The sequence below is a fragment of the Arachis hypogaea genome, chromosome 18 (genome assembly GCF_003086295.3).
Source record: "Arachis hypogaea cultivar Tifrunner chromosome 18, arahy.Tifrunner.gnm2.J5K5, whole genome shotgun sequence".
Taxonomy (NCBI): Eukaryota; Viridiplantae; Streptophyta; class Magnoliopsida; order Fabales; family Fabaceae; genus Arachis; species Arachis hypogaea.
Window position 1 is genome coordinate 41,607,798 of NC_092053.1, and position 19,060 is coordinate 41,626,857.

At 35.3% G+C, this 19,060-nt stretch overlaps 1 protein-coding gene and 1 long non-coding RNA gene across 2 annotated transcripts; both read right to left on the reverse strand.

Moving 5' to 3' along the window:
* Positions 1 to 7,822: 7,822 nt before the first annotated feature.
* On the reverse strand, positions 7,823 to 9,112 carry LOC112772232 (uncharacterized). Its single transcript, XR_003187431.3, has 3 exons — positions 8,838 to 9,112; positions 8,079 to 8,249; positions 7,823 to 8,010 (listed from the first exon to the last, which is right to left on the reverse strand). It is a non-coding gene; the product is annotated as an uncharacterized lncRNA (long non-coding RNA).
* A 98-nt stretch (positions 9,113 to 9,210) lies between these two features.
* LOC112772231 (uncharacterized) lies at positions 9,211 to 12,528 on the reverse strand. The gene is made up of 2 exons (XM_025817134.3): positions 12,017 to 12,528; positions 9,211 to 11,532 (listed from the first exon to the last, which is right to left on the reverse strand). Exon 2 carries the CDS (start codon positions 11,069 to 11,071, stop codon positions 9,383 to 9,385), a length of 1,689 nt encoding a protein of 562 aa, XP_025672919.1. The 5' UTR covers positions 11,072 to 11,532; positions 12,017 to 12,528; the 3' UTR covers positions 9,211 to 9,382.
* Positions 12,529 to 19,060: the final 6,532 nt, after the last annotated feature.

The following is a 19,060-nucleotide window of genomic DNA, read 5'->3' on the forward strand; positions in this document are numbered from 1 at the left end:
TTCCTTCATTCAAGTGGGTAAATCTTTCATCTCTAAACTTAATTAGCCCACTTGAATATGCTTTGCTTGAGACGGATGGGCAACTTAGAGCTCTTTGTGGCTATAAGAGTAAGAGGGAGATGGTTAGTGGTAAGAGTTGTCAGGCAAGGTTCAATAAAGTTCCACGTTCCATACTGGAGTACAAGGATTGGTGTAGAGCTCGATTGAATGGGTCTATGAAGTTGTTTGGGTACTTCATTGAGAATTCAGATTGCCTACCACCCGGATGAAATCATGATGATCAACAAGAAGACGGGTGCAAAGGCAAGATTTGGGATCCCGGAATTCATCCCAACAATCAACACTCTTGGGGCCTTGTCACTTGCTTTAACTTGCTCGAAGGCTTTATGTGCCTAGTTTGGGACCCCGGAGGCTATTGGAATTGCAAACATTAGTGGAGATTCCGGGATGAGTTCAAGCACAAGCCACCATGACAAGGACCTCACCAAATATCAAACTTAAGGACTTTAACTAAAAGTGCTAGGTGGGAGACAACCCACCATGGTATGATTGTTCCTTTTTATTCCTGGTTTTATTTTATTTTTCACAAGTTTTTCATTCATAATTTCTGCATATTCATCTGCATGCTGCATTTTGCATTCTGCATAAAAAAAAGGGGGAATCGACGCGCAAGTGTCCATGACGCACGCGCGTCGTTTGCGTATGCGCACCTGAACAGAGAGTTGCGCGAGAGACGCGCGGGAGGGGTGCGTGGCGCACAAGCCACCCCACGCGTACGCGTACCTCATGCGTACGCGTCCCCTGCAAAATGTTCAACCCACGCGTAGGCGTCAGCGATGCGTATGCGTGGGGGTGAAATCGGCGTAAATAGTGAATCGAACAGAGAGTTGTGCTGCCCCCACGCTGGAACTGTGCTAAAGACATAAATTTAACCACGCGTACGCGTCCTTGACGCGTTCGCGTCATTTTCAATATATGGCAATCCACGCGTGCGCGTACTTGACGCCTACGCGTCATTCTTATTTTTACGCGACCCATGCGTACACGTGCTGTACGCGTACACGTCGCATGCGTTGCACAATTGAACTAGTACGCCGACTGATTTCCAATCTTCCCCCCGCCCCCCAATCCTACTTATCTTTCTCTTATCATTCTTTCTTCTTTCTTCTTCCTCCTTTCTCCTTTATTCCTTCATTCTTCTTTCAATTATTGAATTTAATTAATTTTCTTTCTTCAAAAATTTTTCTCTTTCATGCTTAGTTATTTATGGTTTCTTTTCCATTCTTTTCTTTTTCTTTATGCATTTTTTTTATGTTGGTGTTGGAGCTTTATTTGGGTCTTATATTATTATACTTGAGCTTGTGGATGTATTAGGGAGTGATTTGACATTAATATTAATTTTTGGATTGAATGCATGTTTGGAGTTCCTACTTTCCCTAACATATTTTACATGCATACCAAGTGTTTGTGAAAAGTCCGTATGGCATTGTGCATTCTTAATTATTCTATTCTTCTACTCTACTGCCTGTTTTTCACAAAATCCTTGTAATCTTTTATTAATTAAATATAATTATCAATACAAACATGATTGTTAGTTTGTTACATTTGATAATCAAATTGAGCTATTAATACTTGATCTATGCTACTCATGCCTTTGCCGGCATGCTAATAAACATCTTGCATCTAATTGCCTCAATATATCATGCTATATTTCCATTGATGTCCTAACTGCATGGAATCGCGACCATGTGTTTACGACATTCTTCTTTACCTTGGCATTGATTATCACTTGTATTTTCCTCCTCCCGGTTCTAGCTATTTGATTTCATGTCCCTTTCTCTTCTCCCTTTTCAGGATGGCCACCAGGAAGGGTATAGAGAGAGCCTCTAACAAGCCACCGGCATGAAGAGGAACGAAAAGCACAAGCACCTTCAACAAATCAGCTGCTCCTTTAGATACTTCAGAGGTTGGACCGGCTAGACCGGCAGGCAAAGCGAATGGAGCGCTGTATCAAGCGCCGATTTACATACCTCAAGGAGCTAATTGTTGGCAACCACCCACCTGAGGAAGATCCAGAAACTCCAGACTCCACTTCACCTACCAGCACCGGGAGCCATGACGACCCCGACTATGGAGATGTTGTTACCAGCTCCCCTTTGTTCCTGATTGATGGCACCGAGGACGGTGCCAAGCTTTAAGTGTGGGAAGGTCGGTCAATACCTGACTTCCAGAGGTAATTGTTTTCTCTTAACACCAACATTTTAGCTTTTCTTTTGTAGATAGGATAAATTGCATAGTAATAAGTGTTTGCATGTATGTTCTACCTCATACATGGGTGAAAAATAATAAGTTTCTTTTTAAGACCCTATTTTTGAAAATTTCACTAATTCAAATTGAAAATTTGTGCTAAACTTGTTTGAAGATTGTAATTTAGAACATGAATTATAGCTAAGAACACACAACCTGTGAGATTTGAGCTTATTTACATGGTTACATTATTTAGCCATAAACTTTTATTCTTGTGTGTTTTCTTATCTATGATTGCAATTTTTGCTTTGTTCCATTCTATATGTCCATTGTTTAGTGTATTTACATGCATGCATATGATTGAGGCCATCATTTATTATTAGCTCACTTATCCTAAATAGCCTACCCTTTCAATCACCTTTGTTAGCCACCTTGAGCCTTTTAATCCCCCCATTTATTCTATATATTTTACCACATCACTAGCCTTAATTAATTACCCCAATTGAATCTTTGGTTAGTTTAATATAGAGATTGTGTGTCAATCAAGTGTAGAAAATTGTGGGAACTTGGGTTGATGAAAGTGTGTTGTGTTTTCACTTTATTTAAATATTGAGAATTTGGGTGTACACTCATGTGAAACCAGAAAAAAAAAACCATATGCATTGAAATGTTATGTTTGCTTTCATGTTCATTATTTTTACTAAATAAAATAAAATAAAAAGAAAAAGAAGAAGAAGAAAAAATATATATATAATATAAATAAATAAATAGGGGACAAAATTACCCCAATGTTAAATTTAATAAAAGATCAATGCATATGTGATAAAATTAAAGAAATGTTGATACATGAGTATGTGAAATATACAAAAGTAGAAATTTTGGGTAGCTAGGCATAAGTTTAGAGTGTGTGTATGAGTAAGTGAGATCTCAGGTTAGTCAAGGATTCAATTTATAGCTCACTTAACTATATATATATATATATATATATATATATATATATATATATATATATATATATATATATATATATATATATATATATCCTCACCTTTACCTTAGCCCCATTACAACCTTGAAAAGACCTCATGATGTTTGCATTGGTGCATTAAATAATTGTTGATTGGTTAGATGAAGAACAAAGTTTTAGAAAGCATGACTAGAGAAGACTAGAGTGGATCACCCTATACACTTGAGAGATTAGAGTGCACATACACTACCAGTGAGGGTTCAATGCTTGATTCTATGTTCCCTGCTTTCATGAGATATCTTCTTACAAGTTTACTTGTCTTTTATTGTATGATTTGAATTAGTGGAATTTGATTTATATTTGTCTTGGAGAATTTGTTTATTTTTAACCAAGTAGACAGAAGCATCTTAGCATATAGTTGCATTCATATACATAGGTTGCATTGCATTGCATTGCATGAGTCTTACTTTCCCCTATTCATTCCTTTTGTCTCCTTGAGCTTAGTATGAGGACATGCTAATGATTAAGTGTGGGGAGTTTGATAAACCACTATTTTATGGTTTATCTTGTGCTAATTTGAGTGGTTTTTATCAACTCTTTACTCACTTATTCACATGATTTGCATGATTTTACAATTCCTTCCTAATTTTGTTCTATGATTGAGACTTGCTTCCTAAGCCTTTAAATTGTGTATTTTTAATGTCATTTCATACCATTCGATGCCGTGATCTGTGTTTTCAGTGTTTTCAGGCTTTACAAGGCAGGAATGACTTAGAGGAAAGAAATGAAGCTTACAAAAATGGAAGGAACACAAGAAACTAAGGAGATGACCAGCGAGCATCGACATGCACGCATGGCTCACGCGTGCGCGTGATCTGAAGATTTTCATAGCGACGCGTGCGCATACCTGACGCGTACGCGTGAAAATGAGTTTGTGCAGCGACGCGGGCGCATACCTGACGCGTACGCGTGACACGCGAAGAAGACTATCGACGCGTACGCGTGACAAGCGCCACGTGTAGAAATCGCAGAAAACGCTGGGGGCGATTTCGGGCTGAGTTTAGACCCAGTTTTCCGCCCAGAAACGCAGACAAAAGCCGGGGATAAGCAGAGACTCAACACACACTGAATTATTGATAATTTTAGGTTTTAGATGTAGTTTTTTGAGAGAGAGGTTCTCTCCTCTCTCTTAGGTTTTAGGATTTTAGGATTAGCTTTTCAATTTTAGATTTCTATTTTAGCCTAATTAATTTCTCTTCTACTCTTATTTATTCTATCTTTCTAGTTTATCTATTCCTTTTGTTGATTGCTTTATGTTGCTATTTGGTTTATGAACTTCATGTTAGATTTGATTTCTTTATTGAATGCAATCCAAGGTAGTTCATATTTATGATTTTAATTTAGCTTTTTACATTCTTAGCTTTGGTTGAGTAATTGGAGACGCTTGAGTTATCAAACTCCTTTGTTGATTGATAATTGGAATTTGCTGGTTGATTTGAATTCCCCTAACTCTAGTCTTTTCATAGGAGTTAGCTAGGACCTGAGGAAATCAAATTGATTTATCCACTTAACCTACCTTCATAGTTAGAGGTTGACCAAGAGGAAGCAATGAACAATTCTCATCACAATTGATAAGGATAACTAGGATAGGACGTCCAGTTCTCATACCTTGCCTTTTCTTAATTATTAATTTATTTTCTTGTCATTTAAATTACTTGTTCCTTATTTCAAAACCCCAAAAAAATATATTTTCTCATAACCAATAATAAATACACCTCCCTGCAATTCCTTGAGAGACGACCCAAGGTTTAAATACTTCGGTTTATTTTATTGGGTTTGCTTTAGTGACAAACAAGTTTTTGTATGAAAGGATTATTGTTAGTTTAGAAACTATACTTGCAACGAGAATTTATTGTGAATTCTTTACTAGCAAAAATCCGTTCATCAGCCACCTTCTTAGAGTCCTTGCACAAATTACAAGGCACCTGGCACTAGACGCCGAGTCGTGGTGTTTAGCGCCAGCTTCACAAAATGCTTGCACGAATCACGAGGCTTGTGGTGCTAAATGCTGAGTAGTGGCGTTTAATGCCAGCTTGACAACAACTATCTTCCTTACTTTTCCTCTACACAAACTCTGTCAAACTCGTCGAAATTTTTCCTATAATTAACAAAATAGCAGTACAACTCAAAGTAACATTCATGATGGTCTAAAGCACCAAAATCTCATAAAAACTCAACAAATCCACATCTAAATTACTAAGAAAAGATAGGAAAGATGCTCACGCATCAGTCACTACACTCACTCACTGGAGAAGAAGATTAAGGTTTCAATTTTGAATCTGAAGAGTGAAAGTGAAACCCTAGACAACCCACAAAAGTTCTTTATATATTTTTTATATTTAATAATTTTTATATATTTATATTATATATTTTATTTTATATTATAATATATAATATATTCTTCGGGACAGGTAGGGACGGGTAACCCTAACCCCAACCCCGCCCCGTTAGTGTACCCATCCCGCACCCGAGGCGGATTATAACCCACCTCAATTGGGTAGGTGCAGGTTGGTTCGGGTACCCCTACCACCCTTGTTCCTAGTTTGGCCGTTGAAGATAGAACGAAGGTTGCCCTTACCATTGTAAAGGACAATAGTTTGATCGACATAGTGTTCCAACTTCAACCCATAGAACTTTTGCCATTTCTGAAGAAATTGATTTAAATCTTGCTATTTTTTAATTTTTGTGGATTATATTAGATGGTCAATTTTTAAATTTTTAATACATATATATTTAAAAACATTGAAATTTATTTTGTATAAGTACAATTATGAATTATGAGACGAATTATGGATTACAGAATTTTTTAAAATTTAGATAAGTATTTGTGCTAATTCTAATTGTGATATTTGTTATTAGGGAGTATTTTAGTAAACTAAAAAAATTAGAATCAATAATAATTTTAATTAAACATATTTGTTATTAAGAGTATTTTAGTAAATTTAATTGTGATGATGTTAATTTTAATTAAAGATATTTGTTATTAATAATATTTTAATTCTGATAATGTCCTAATAAATTTATTATTATAGGTGTTTTTTGTAAATTAAAAAAAAAACTAAATGAAAAAATAATAATAATATTCGATTAATTTTATATTTAACTTTTTAAAAAAATTAAAAAAATTTGATATTAGGAATATTTTTGGAAATAAAAATAAATATTTTGATCTAATTGATTATATTGAACTTATCTTGAAATATATTTATATGTAAATTTTTTTATGTATTTATTAAGTTTAGTCATTAAACTTTTAATTTGAATAAGGAGAATTTGACATATTATATAATATTACAAAAAAAATTAGATCCAACCAAATAAAAATGTATTTGTTCCTAAGATTATTACATAATATTCCAAACTATTAAATTTTATAACTAAACATAAAAATCTTATATACTAAGTAATCTCATTCCTAGGCATTATATTCCTAGAAATTATATTCTTAGTAATAAAAACTAATCCTTAAACCACACACACCCTTTCAGCTTTCCTATAATTTGGTAAATAAAATAGTTAAACACCCACAAACAAGGTAGTGAACTCGTAGTTTTTACCTCGACTGGAAAAGTTAGTCCAAAATCGTATGTCGTTGAATCGTAACATGAAATATAAATGTGACTAGTAAAATATAAAACTAAAAATTATAAAAATATCTAATAACACAAATTCACAAGTCGAAAGTCACAGTTCATAACAAAATTCAATCACAAATCAAAACACATTCATAACTCACAAATTTATACGACATAAAATAAAGTTAAGTAATAAATAAAACAACTAAACTACTGCATTGAACAACTAATTACGACATAAAAAATCTGTTACTTTAGCTTATGCATTACACCATAATATAAAATTTTCAATCATCCTTCACAGAGTATTTGTTCACTTTGTAGAAGTATTTGGTTTTTGAAGAACTATGTCTAATGCCACAATAATAAATTAACAATTCAAGTTTTCAATTAAACAAAATTCAACAAAAAAAATTCAACCTAAGAAGAAATGAAGAAAAGCTTTGTTGTGACTTGTGAATACAAACCACTACAATGAACAATCATTGAACAGGAGAGGCGAAAAAGATTTAAGACTTACCTAAAATTACTAAACAGGGGAGGAGCAGGCAACAACCAACCATAAACACCGGCGGTCAATGACATAGAGCAGCAGCAACACTAAGTCAGCAACCTTCTAATGCAGTCACAGTTATAGTAAGAGAGAGCCAGAAAGGCAGAGATACACTCACAGACAACACTGCAACAAGCCTCACGTGTCACGGTAACAACTTTTCTTCTCTGATTCGGTGATTTTAGAATTCAGAGGGAGTTCAGAGTTTGGAGGGAGGGAAAGTGATAGATTGAATGAGGTGAAAACTGAAAAGACAGTCATAGATTGGGGATAAATTGCTAGGGTAAACGGAGCTGCTTCTTGGAAGACGAGAAGCATAAACGAGACAGGAGGGAGAAGCAAAATCACAGAATCGTGCGATTCTACGAGTAGAGTTGCGATTTTAACTACCTTGTCCACAAATACATTGGACAACCCCTAACCAATAAAAACAGTGCATCCAAATAAACAATTAAACATAATACAAATAGATGGAATGATTTTTATTGCAGGACATAGTTGAAGTAGAATGTGTTCCTAGAATATGGTCCTCCAACTGAACCATACATCAATTTATTCACGGAATGCTAGGACGCATCAAGATCAGTTGAGTCATCAAACTAGCTCATCTGCAAGGATAGAACAAATCAAACATAAAATTGTTCTATTTAAAGCAAATATTAGAAGAAGTCCATACCGTTGAATCTGTAATTTCCCAGCGTACTTGAGTTCCTCAACAGTTTGTGTGCTATTGGACCGATTGCCGAATTAAACTGTCTGCTGCTGATGCTTCTTTCATTGAGAAACAACAGCCTCATATTTCTGCTAATGTTTATGTTTCGGATACACTTCTGAGAGGATAGAAGCCCTAATGTTAAAGCAATATACACGAGTGAAATGTACTTCCTTCACCATAATTGATAGAGCAAAGTGCTTGTACAACATAGAACATGCATACATAAGCCAAATTCAAGATCTAAGTGAATAGCATTCTACTGCACAAACAACTTGCTTAAAAGATTATTTTAATTTATCAGATAAGAATAACTAGATCTTCCAATGGTTATAGAAACAAGTAATGACAAACTACAGCGTAAAAAGCAAAGACTTACCATAGGAAGCAAAACAGCAATGATGCATTGACATTTGACAAATATAAATTATAGCCATTAACAACACAACGTGCATTCAAAAGAATTGATCATGAAGAATTAACTTTTATTAAGAGTTTAATTAATCAAATCAGCCACTTTGAAAACTCTATATCAATGCTATACTGCCATTAGGGCTTAATTTTGGGAATAAAATAACATGGAGCTGTTATACACAATGTTGCCATTTGAAACCACTCGTTGCCAGAAACAGCTTTTAGGCAGCGACGCAGATAGACGCAGAGGTGGGGATAAAAAAAAAAAAATAGAAAGAGAGAGAGAACGAGTTTAAGGGATGAACCAACCTTGATCCATGCATTAAGGGGATTTCCGGTAGCAGCTAAGCCGCCAACCATCGCCGAATGTCGACCAGGACCACATCTTCAGATGCGGGCAAGGGATGTGCTCATTAGTAAATACAGCAAAGTAAGTTGCGCCAATTCTATAAATAGTTTTGGCAGCTCCATCAAATGGAGTTGTTATGACCACCTCCATCAAACTTGTCTAATGTAACTTTCTCATTCACGCCAGCAAAGCTCCAAGGTTGTTGCACCACTTTAACTACATTCAAGTAGGTGGCTAGTAGAATAGTTGATTTGTCTCGGTTTATAACAAATAAGAATGATTGTAAACATTCTAAGATTCAATTTCATACGGCATATGCAGCTTCCCATTGTATGCCAAAATCCAGAAATATGCACTCAAGATATTCTATCGTAATCAAATTGAGCAACAAATACATTAAAAAATATTCTTAAATGAGCTTGATTAATTATCATAATTTATACTATGATATGAAGCAGAATGGAAGATAAAGTGAAGCTATGAATCTCTTATACTATTTTCATGGCTATTGTAACAGAACTTCACATTTGGTTCGGTAAATCATATTGTACAAAGAAACTGAGGGCTCCAATCCTGAATTTATCATCTTCTGTATGAGAAATTCCGCTTCCTTCCACTTTCCTTCCTTGCAAAGAAGCCCTATGGTTGAACAAAAGCTAGCCAAATTTGGAACCATTCCATTGTCAATCATTTCTTTGAGTAATCTAAGAGCCCTGTAAGAGCTTTCTTCTTTGCAATAACCTTGAATCATGATATTATAAATGACACTGTTTGGTTCCAAGCGCAGCTCACCCAATGATTTGAAGAGCTTTGATGCTTCTTTCATATTACCGTTCATACAAAACCCATGCAAAAGGATACTACATGTAAAAACATCTAAATTCAAACCAGACTTCTCCATTAAAGACTGTATTTCAAATGCTTTGTCCATATGATTTAATTGTACAAAAGCATCAATAAGGATTGTATAAGTTACTTCGGAAGGAGCAATGCTTCTCTCCTCCATTTCCTTGACCATGTTAAGAGCTCTATCCAAATTTCCAATCTTACAATACCCTGCAATCAAAGTATTGTAGGTCACCAATGATGGCGATAGTCCAATTGCCTTTGATTGATTAAATAATCTAACAGCAGTGTCCATCTTTCCAATGCCACAAAAACCATTGATTAGTGTATTATATGTAACTAAATTAGGAGTTAAGCCAACAAGATACACTTTATCAACCAGCTTTACTGCTTCCTGAAGCTTCTTCAATCTGCACAACCCATCAATCAAAATATTATACGTTACAATACCATATGCCACACCTTTCTCACGCATTTCATGGAACACCTTAAAAGCCTTATCTACATTCCCATCCTTACAATACTCTTTGATGATACAATTGTAAGCATAAACATTGGGCACCGTTCCTCTCTGCTTCATGTTTTCATACATTAGAAATGCTTCCTTTTGAAGGCCATGCTTGAAGAACCCGTTTATCAATACACTATAAGTGTGCTGATTGGGAACTAAGCCCAACCCCTCCATCTTACAAAACAACTTCTTTGCCAAATGAACATCACCAATCTTGCAACAACCATCAATCAAGGTAGTGTATAAGACAACATTTGGAGAGAAACCCATGCGAATCAACAAAGCCAAAAGCCGAAAACTCTTGATCACGTCACCAACTTCACAGCAACCCTTGATCATAATCCCAAAACTGTAGACATCCATAGCAACCTTACCCTTCATTTCATTGAAAAGTAGCCATGCTTTACCAAAACAATTAGATCTAAGGAGCAAGATCAAAAGGTTATTAAAGGTGTTTGATGTGGGAAAATGGGCATTACGAACCATGTGGTTGAGGAAACAGAGAGCTTGATCAGGCAAGTGAGAATGAACATAGGCATTAATGATTGCCTCGCAGAGAAGAGTATGTGTCGAATTATGAATGAACTGGGTGTGTGTGAGTTGGTGCATGAGTGATGATGGAGAGAAGAAAGGAGAGGAGATTCTGCCAGAGATGAGGCGGAGGAGAAGCGAATGGGCATGGGAGAGCATGGCAGAGGAGAGAAGATGGTTAAGAATGAAGGAAATAGATTGAGGGGTGTGGTGATGGTTTAAAGAATTGAACAAAGAAAGTGCTTTTGTTGGAGGCACTTTCACCATTTTTTGAATTAGAACCAGAGCTTCGTAACTATGACACATGATTTCTCCTCTTCACAGTTTACACTTCCGGATACAGAATATATAGTGAGACACTTCCAAGTGTTTGAATTTCAGAACCTTGTGAGAATGAGTTGGGCTTCAACAACAATAACTTATCATGTGGAGCCCAAACCCGAGTTTTAGTAAAAGCCGAAACTGCAGATGATTAAAAGAAAAGAAAAGATACAGAAAGGTATGGCTAATCCTAGCTGGAGGTGCAAGCATGTGAAATAAATCAATAAATAAATAAAGCAGGTACAAGCAATATTATGTAGCGGTGTTCACAGTGCAGTATAGTTCGGTGGTTAGAGGAAAGGCCATCCAATACATTGAACAAATATTCGGTTGCTTTTTTATCTAAGGCTAACCAAACTAAACTAAACCAATTGTAATTGGATTGATTTGATTTGGTTTTTCGGTCTTCCTGTTTCACCAATGTTGTCACTTGTACTGTTATCAAACTGCAGTAATGTCAAAAACAATAAAATATAATAAGAACAGAGAACACTAAACCAAAATTGAAATTAGAACACCAAACTACAAGTTAAAATCAAATAATTAAAAAACAACCACAAAAGTTAGAAAACAAATTCAAATCATAACAAAAATCTAAGAATCAAGAACAGAACAGAAACTGGCAGTGAAAAATAGATGCGGACAAAACTTAAGAACAAAAATCAAGAACAGAATCAGCTCAAAAACAGGACAGAAAAAAAAGAGCAGTAAAAAATCATAACCAGAAAATAAGAACCAAGAACAGCAACCAAGAAAACACTAGAGAACTTCAGAAAATATCTCAACCAAGAATCAAGAACAAATTAAAAATCATAACAAAAATCAAGAACAAAAATCGAGAACTGAAAAAATTAAGAACATACCAGAATCAAATTAAGAACAGAAAAAAATATAAGCAGGTAAAAATCAGACAAAAAATCAAGAACCAACCTGAGTCAAAGGCTCAATTCTTGATGATGCTGATGATGTGGCAGAGTGCAGGAAGGAGAGGACGAAGACACGGAAGTGGCTGCCAGCTGGAGTGCGCTGCGATGCACGGAGGACGACACGGGATACTGCTGCGTGGAGGACGACACGGAGGATGCTGCTGCGTGGAGGGCGACGGAGAGGGAGCGCGACTACGACGAAGGGAGCAGGAGAGGATAGGGCTGACGGAGAGTTGAGGAGGGTGGAGGATAAGTGGATAGGGCCTCCGCGGCTGCTGCTGTCCGGCGGATGGCGGAGGAGATTGAAGGACGAGGGGTTGTGTGTGAGGAGTGAGGAGGTCTGGAGCTGGGCGGACAGGAGTGTTTGCGGATAGACTTAAGCGAATAAGGGGTAAGGGGGTTTTTGGATAGAAAAAAGAAAAAAGAAAACAGAAAAAAAAAAAAACACCAACAAAAAAAAAAAAAGGATGGAGCCCCTCTAAAGTTATATTGTCACAAAAAGTATTCTGTATACCATTAATCACCCTTGAACATAGTTGTAAAAACTAAGGTTGAGAGAACCGAATCGGTCATTGAACTGGTCAAATGATCGATTCAATGATTTAATAGTTCAACCGAGATCGAATTGTGGTTGAACCGGTTTTATTAATAAACTTTTGTTTGGTAAGGATGTTAGAATTTTATGCACTTGTATATATAAAGTTTGCAACCAAAACAAAAGTGATATGTCTGTAAATTTGGATCCAACAACAAGAAGTAGCCAAAGTAAAGAAACACCCAAAATAATCAAAATGAAACTTTTCTGTAGCAAGCATCATTAACCCTTAAAATTAAAAATGACAAATTTCTCATTTTAACACAAGCATAGTAAGCTATGTTCTTTAACTGTGATTGCAATGCAACAACAAACCATTATGTCCAAATGTCATACACAATATCAAGGTAATACATTTAAAAAGAATAAATAAATAAATAAAAGGAGTTCAGCTCAAAACATGAGTAAGCCCTTCAAATAATCAAAAGTTTATTTGGTCCTTCGAATATGCATTTAACATCAAATTGATCATCAATTTATATATATTACTAAAATGGTCAAATTAGTCCCAAAGATATATGAGACATCTAATTCACTATCAATCTGTTACATTTCTCCATAAAATTAGACCTCAAAAACATAAAATTGGTCCTTGATGAACAAAAAATTGATTATTAAAGGACCATTTTGATGCTATTGACACAAATGAGCATCAATGTGGGTACCTGAACTTTTCTAGGCCTACATGAAATATAAGAATTTAAAATAACAGAATAAAAAGTAGCAAAAGCAAAACTTTGAACAGAAACTGAATTTTAATTCAATTCTCTAGCAATAACTTGATACATCATATGCATTGTTGGCTCTGTATAAGAAAAGAAAGATCTGAGAAAATATTTGCCTTGGAATTATATCAATTCATACAGCATTTAAAATCTAGAATTATATTCAGCAAAAGTCAATGTAGCATTCAAAATCCAGAATCCCAAAATTGTATCAATTCTATATAGCATTCAAAATCCAGAATCCAAAATTGAACTTATATCAAATTTATATTAAGCAAATTCAGAATTACAGAATGTTTAAGTCATATAATTAACAAAATAAAAAAAAACTGAAAAGCAGAAGAAGAACTCTGCATCAAGCCATCAATTCATATAATTAACAATACAATTGAACTAACAATCCTCCAACAAACAATTCATATAGTTAATTAACAAAATAAAAAAATTAATTCAAAAACCCAAGAACTCACCGTGGCAGAGAGCAAGAAGGCCTCAGTTCCAGAACGACGACGCCGACGACCAGGGCGACCAGACGACACCGACGACCAGGGCGACCAAACGACACCGACGCCAGAAGCTCTAGAGTTCAGACGACTAGATGACGACGCCGTTGACAGCAGCTTCGATCCGCGACCGAGAGTTCCTTCTGCCCGTTGGAGTTCCTTCTGCCGGCGTCGATGGTGGAGCTTGTTGCCGGGTTAGAGTTCAAAAATGGAAGAGGAAATTAGGGCAGCTATGGGTTAGGGTTCGAAAATGGAAGAGGAAATGGATGGGTTGGGTGCATAGTTGTCAGAACCGAACCGGTAATCAAACCGGTCAAGTCACTGGGTCACTGGGTCACTGGTTCAACCGGTGGGTCACTGGTTGAACCGGTTGACTCGGTACTATGTAAATAAAAAATAAAAATAGTCAAAAACCTAAAATTAAATTGTGAAAATACATATTTTTACTAACATTTTAAGAACAATTAAGTCGAATTCTATAAATAACTAATACAAAAATAGACATATAATTAGTTCATACTACTATATAGTATCTTAATTAGACACAATAAGAATAACAATCTATGAATTATATCCAAAGAATAATTTCAAGGTCTAAATATTTTTGTATAATTAAATGATTATATAAATTAATTTTTTTCTGACAATAAATAATTTTTATTTTATTTTTATATTCATTATTATTTTTTATTTTAAAATTAATTAATTTATACTTCAATTAAAAAATAATTAATTTAAAAAATATTGAGTTAAGTATTTTTATGTATATATATATGTATTAGTTATTAAAAATTGAAATATATATTATAAAAAGCATTAGCAATACTAAAGAAATGGGTAACGCAGTGATTGTCAACTTGGTCTTCAATTGAGAAGACCCAAGTTCGACTCCTACTCCCTGCATTGTATTTTTCCAAATTTAACAACTCGCATGCTGACGTCAGCGTGACGTCATCGACACGCAGGTTGACCGTTGACTGGACCGGTTCGGTTCTGGTCCGTGTCGGTTTTGACCGATTTGAGCCAGTTTGATCGGTTCGTATCGGTTTGGACCGGTTCATTTCCTCAAGGTCCGGTTCACCGGTTTTTCGATCGAACCGGCCAATTTGGTCCGGTTTTTACAACTATGGTTGGGTGGGTGGGTCACTAGTACAGTAAGTTTTTTTGTTTTTCCTCGGCGTCAAAACGACGCCGTTTTGATGGATAATGAAATACCGGACTGGTTCACCCGGTTTGCCGGTTAACCGTTGGTTTGGCCGGTTTTTCCATCGGTTTTTTGCAAGACGGTTCTAAAGAGTCACCCGGACCGGGCAGATGACTGGTTTCTGGTTAACCTGGTCGAACCGATCGATTCGGTCCAGTTTTTAGAACCTTGGTAAAAACTAAATCAGACTGGCTAGTTCGACTGAAAAATTAGTGAATCGAACCGGATTTACTCTTTGAACTGTTTAAAGAAGAAAACCAGTGTGAACCGATAAGAACCGGATCAAACCGATGAAAATTGGTGCAAATCGGTCTAACTGAACCGGTCTACTTGAAAATTTTTTTAAAATGTCTCCATTAGGTTTCAAACCAAGAACCTCTAAGCAAAAACAGCCTCCACTTACACTCGGCCATTGCTCTTTTTATTACTATACGTGACAAATATTAATTATATAGTATACATAAATAACTAATTTAATTTAATTTTTATTTTTTCTATTTTTGAAATTAATTATATTTTAATTATATACCATTATTAATATAAATATAAATTTCACTAAAAATTTATTAATTTACTTGATCTATTTCAATGTTAGTATTGGGATTAAGGTTATTTGTTTTGATATTAGTGTTAAAATCTACTAATATTATAGTTAGATGATAGGCTTTGTGAATTAATTATTTTTTTTATTATGTCAAATTAAGATACTACTGTAGTATTACTGATAAATTTTATGGTTTTTTTATATTAGTTATTTTTAGAAGTTGAGACTTGATTCTTCATAAAAAGTTAGTGAAAATATGTATATTTCAAATTTTAATTTTAAGTTTTTAACTATTTTGTATTTTATATTTACGTGAGACCGGTTTTATCAGTTCAACCAGTGATTTATCGTTTGAACTAATAAACTAGTAAACCAGTAGTTTGACCGGTTCGATCACCGGTTTGATTTTGACAACTATGCCCTTGAATTAAGATAATGGGACTAATAAATAATAAATGTTACAAATTTAAAGGTGATTAAAGCATCATTTTACTACTTTACTAGTATTGTCACTCTAGAGGATCTTTTTCCGAAAAAATAGCTGATAATACTATTAAAAAGTTAAAAGTTTTTTTAAATTTTTTTGAATTAGTGTTGTAATATACTTAATAGGAATAGTCCATTTCTTATAAGACTCATTATTTCTTGCAGCATCTTTAGCTAATGAGTCAGCAACAACATTAGCAGAATGCAGTACTAAATTAATCGAAGCACGCTAGTCTCTCATCAATAAATCTTAAATTTTTTTCATAATATTCTTATCCATGACATGAACAAAGGCATTTGTAGCTTGAATAAGAAAAACAGCTTCGAGGCAATCTGTTTCACAAATAACATCACGAATATCCATCTTTCAAGATAGAGTTAGACCTTTCCAAATAGCCAAAAGCTCCTCCATAAGAACTGATCTAAATGGAAGAGGACCAACACAACCTTTCACGCACTCACCAACTGAGTTTTTAACGATACAACCAAACTCCCTCTAAACTAATATCCTCTATAAAACTGGCATTGTATTTATCTTGAACTTGTTCAAGGAAGAACCATCCAATCAGTCAAGAAAAAAGGAGGGGTAGCAGCTTCTCAGACATGAACTGAATTAATGAAGTCTTGACATGAATTATAAATAAGGATTTGAAGTATAATTGGAGACCAAGTATGATCAGAATTGAAAATGTCATTATTGCGACTACGCCAAATCCACCACACATCAGATAAGAAAAGGAAAACATCCTTCTTAACATTCAAAGCAAACCAATCCTAAAAGTTATAGCTCGAGAAGAAAGATTGAGAAAAAAACTGAGCCTAAACCAAATATTTTTTGCCATACTGCAGTCACGCGAACAATGCAAAATAGACTCCACTCCATTATTGCAACAAGAACAAATATCAAAACTAGCAAGAGCTCTTGTAGCTCTGAAAGACGTAATAGGTAAAGCCTCATGAAGAGCAAGCTACACAAGAAATTTGATCTTCTCCAAAGTTTGTAATTTCACACCCATTGCCAATTGAATATCCTCTGCGCAACCCATTTATACCCATTCTTGGTTGTATAAAAGTTATATTGTCCCTAAATCCAACTAGCCTCTGGTCCGCTTTGAACATTCGGGTTGTACCTATTGAGCTCAAACCGCACATTATCTGAAATAGAAGAGTAGCAACTTTCTAAACACCACCTGTCATCTTTCCACGTCTTACAGTTTAAGATCCGAATCACTAATATGGACATAAGGGACTTTTACTACTAGAGGGCCTTCTGTTTTCCATTTGTCAAACCAAAAAGATTGGTCTAAAGGTCTAATACACCAAGAGTAATCCTCTCTAAGCCATCTACTAGCTTTCTCAATACTGCACCAAGTATAAGACGGAGCATGAATATAAGGAAACTCTCAAAGGGATCTATTAGACAAATACTTAACAATCATCAATTGAACCCAGAGCTTGTCTTTGTAATATAAAAGATGTCAAATTAGTTTTTCCAAGAGAGCAATGTTAACATAGCGAGCATCTCTAATTCCAAGACCACCGTACCACTTGGGAGTAACCACCGTTGTCCATTTAACCAATCTAAGCCCTTTCCCCTCAAAATTCTCCTTCCACCAGAATGAGTTTCATTAAAATTACCTATAAAAACCCAGGGAGATTGATGTGCAGAAGCTAGAGAAACGAGGTGATCTCAAAGTAGAGCACTATTGGAATGTTACAGACTCTGATACACTGCACTACATAACCATCTTTTACCACCTAACTTAACATCAACAGTAAGACATTGATGGGAAGGACTCCACAATATTGCAACTAACATTACTAACAGATGAGAGAAATCAAATTCCCCCTTTATGGCCACATGTCTCGATAATACCCACATCATGAAATCCCAACTTCTTCCAAAAGGACTTTAAATTAGAAAAAAGGACATGAATCTCAACCAAAATAAAAAATAATGGATGATATCTCTTAACTAGTTCCAAATTAAGATGTTAAAATTTGCACTATCCATAATAACCATAAAAAAGAAGAGAGGAATCAGGTACCCGTTAATGAGTATTCATCGTGATGTCGCGAGAAGCTTCATGATCACCCTGATTAGCATCGACTGCCTTCACGCTAGATACAATCTCGCCTGAAGTTCCTGTTCCACTAGAATGAGTAAGCTCTGCAATGATGGAGGTTTTCTCCTCTTATGCTTATTCTGTTACGTGTCTTAATCTGTAGACCAACACTCTTAGAGAGAGTTATTTTCTTGAACCTAGAAGAGGATGGTCCATTAGCCTCTCTTAGTTTTGGGCCAGTGTTAGAAAGGATGAGCCTTTTTCTCTACTGCACCCTGGCCCACTTTTGCCTTCCCTTTTTGGTGGACAATTTTCCATATCTCCTCATCTGCATGTGAAGATACGTTAACCTCTTTTACATGCTTATGTTTTTCTCATGATTTGTTGAAATTAGTTTCTCATTAATGACGCCAGGATTCTTGCCAAAATACAAAATATTCAATGGTTTTCCCGAATTCTTGCAATTCAAATTTTTTGGTGCCGGAGCACCCTTTTGTGGTTGCTGTTTTTCAATAGCCATCGCCGAAGATGGACTGGTCTTGTCTTCATCTTCTTTCCCTTTTAAACACTCCCTTACTACATGCTCATAGCAATCATAGAGCCCATAGACCAATTACAAGCTATCATATTCAACATTATATTCAGTTATATCCACTATAATTATTTGCATTACCGGTAAACCTAGATGTAAGAATAATAAATTGTAAGAAAACTAAATCAAAGTAAGAATTAACCCTAAACATAAGAGAAATCTAACCTAATCTACCCTAATTCTAGAGAGAAGAGAGAGCTTCTCTCTCTAGAATACGACCTAAAACATGTTACTAAACTATCCTAATTGCTCCCCCTTGTTCCTTCTTGATTTTGTCCTCAAATACTTTAGAAATGAGTTGAATTTGGGCTTGAAACAGCTCAGAAATCGCCC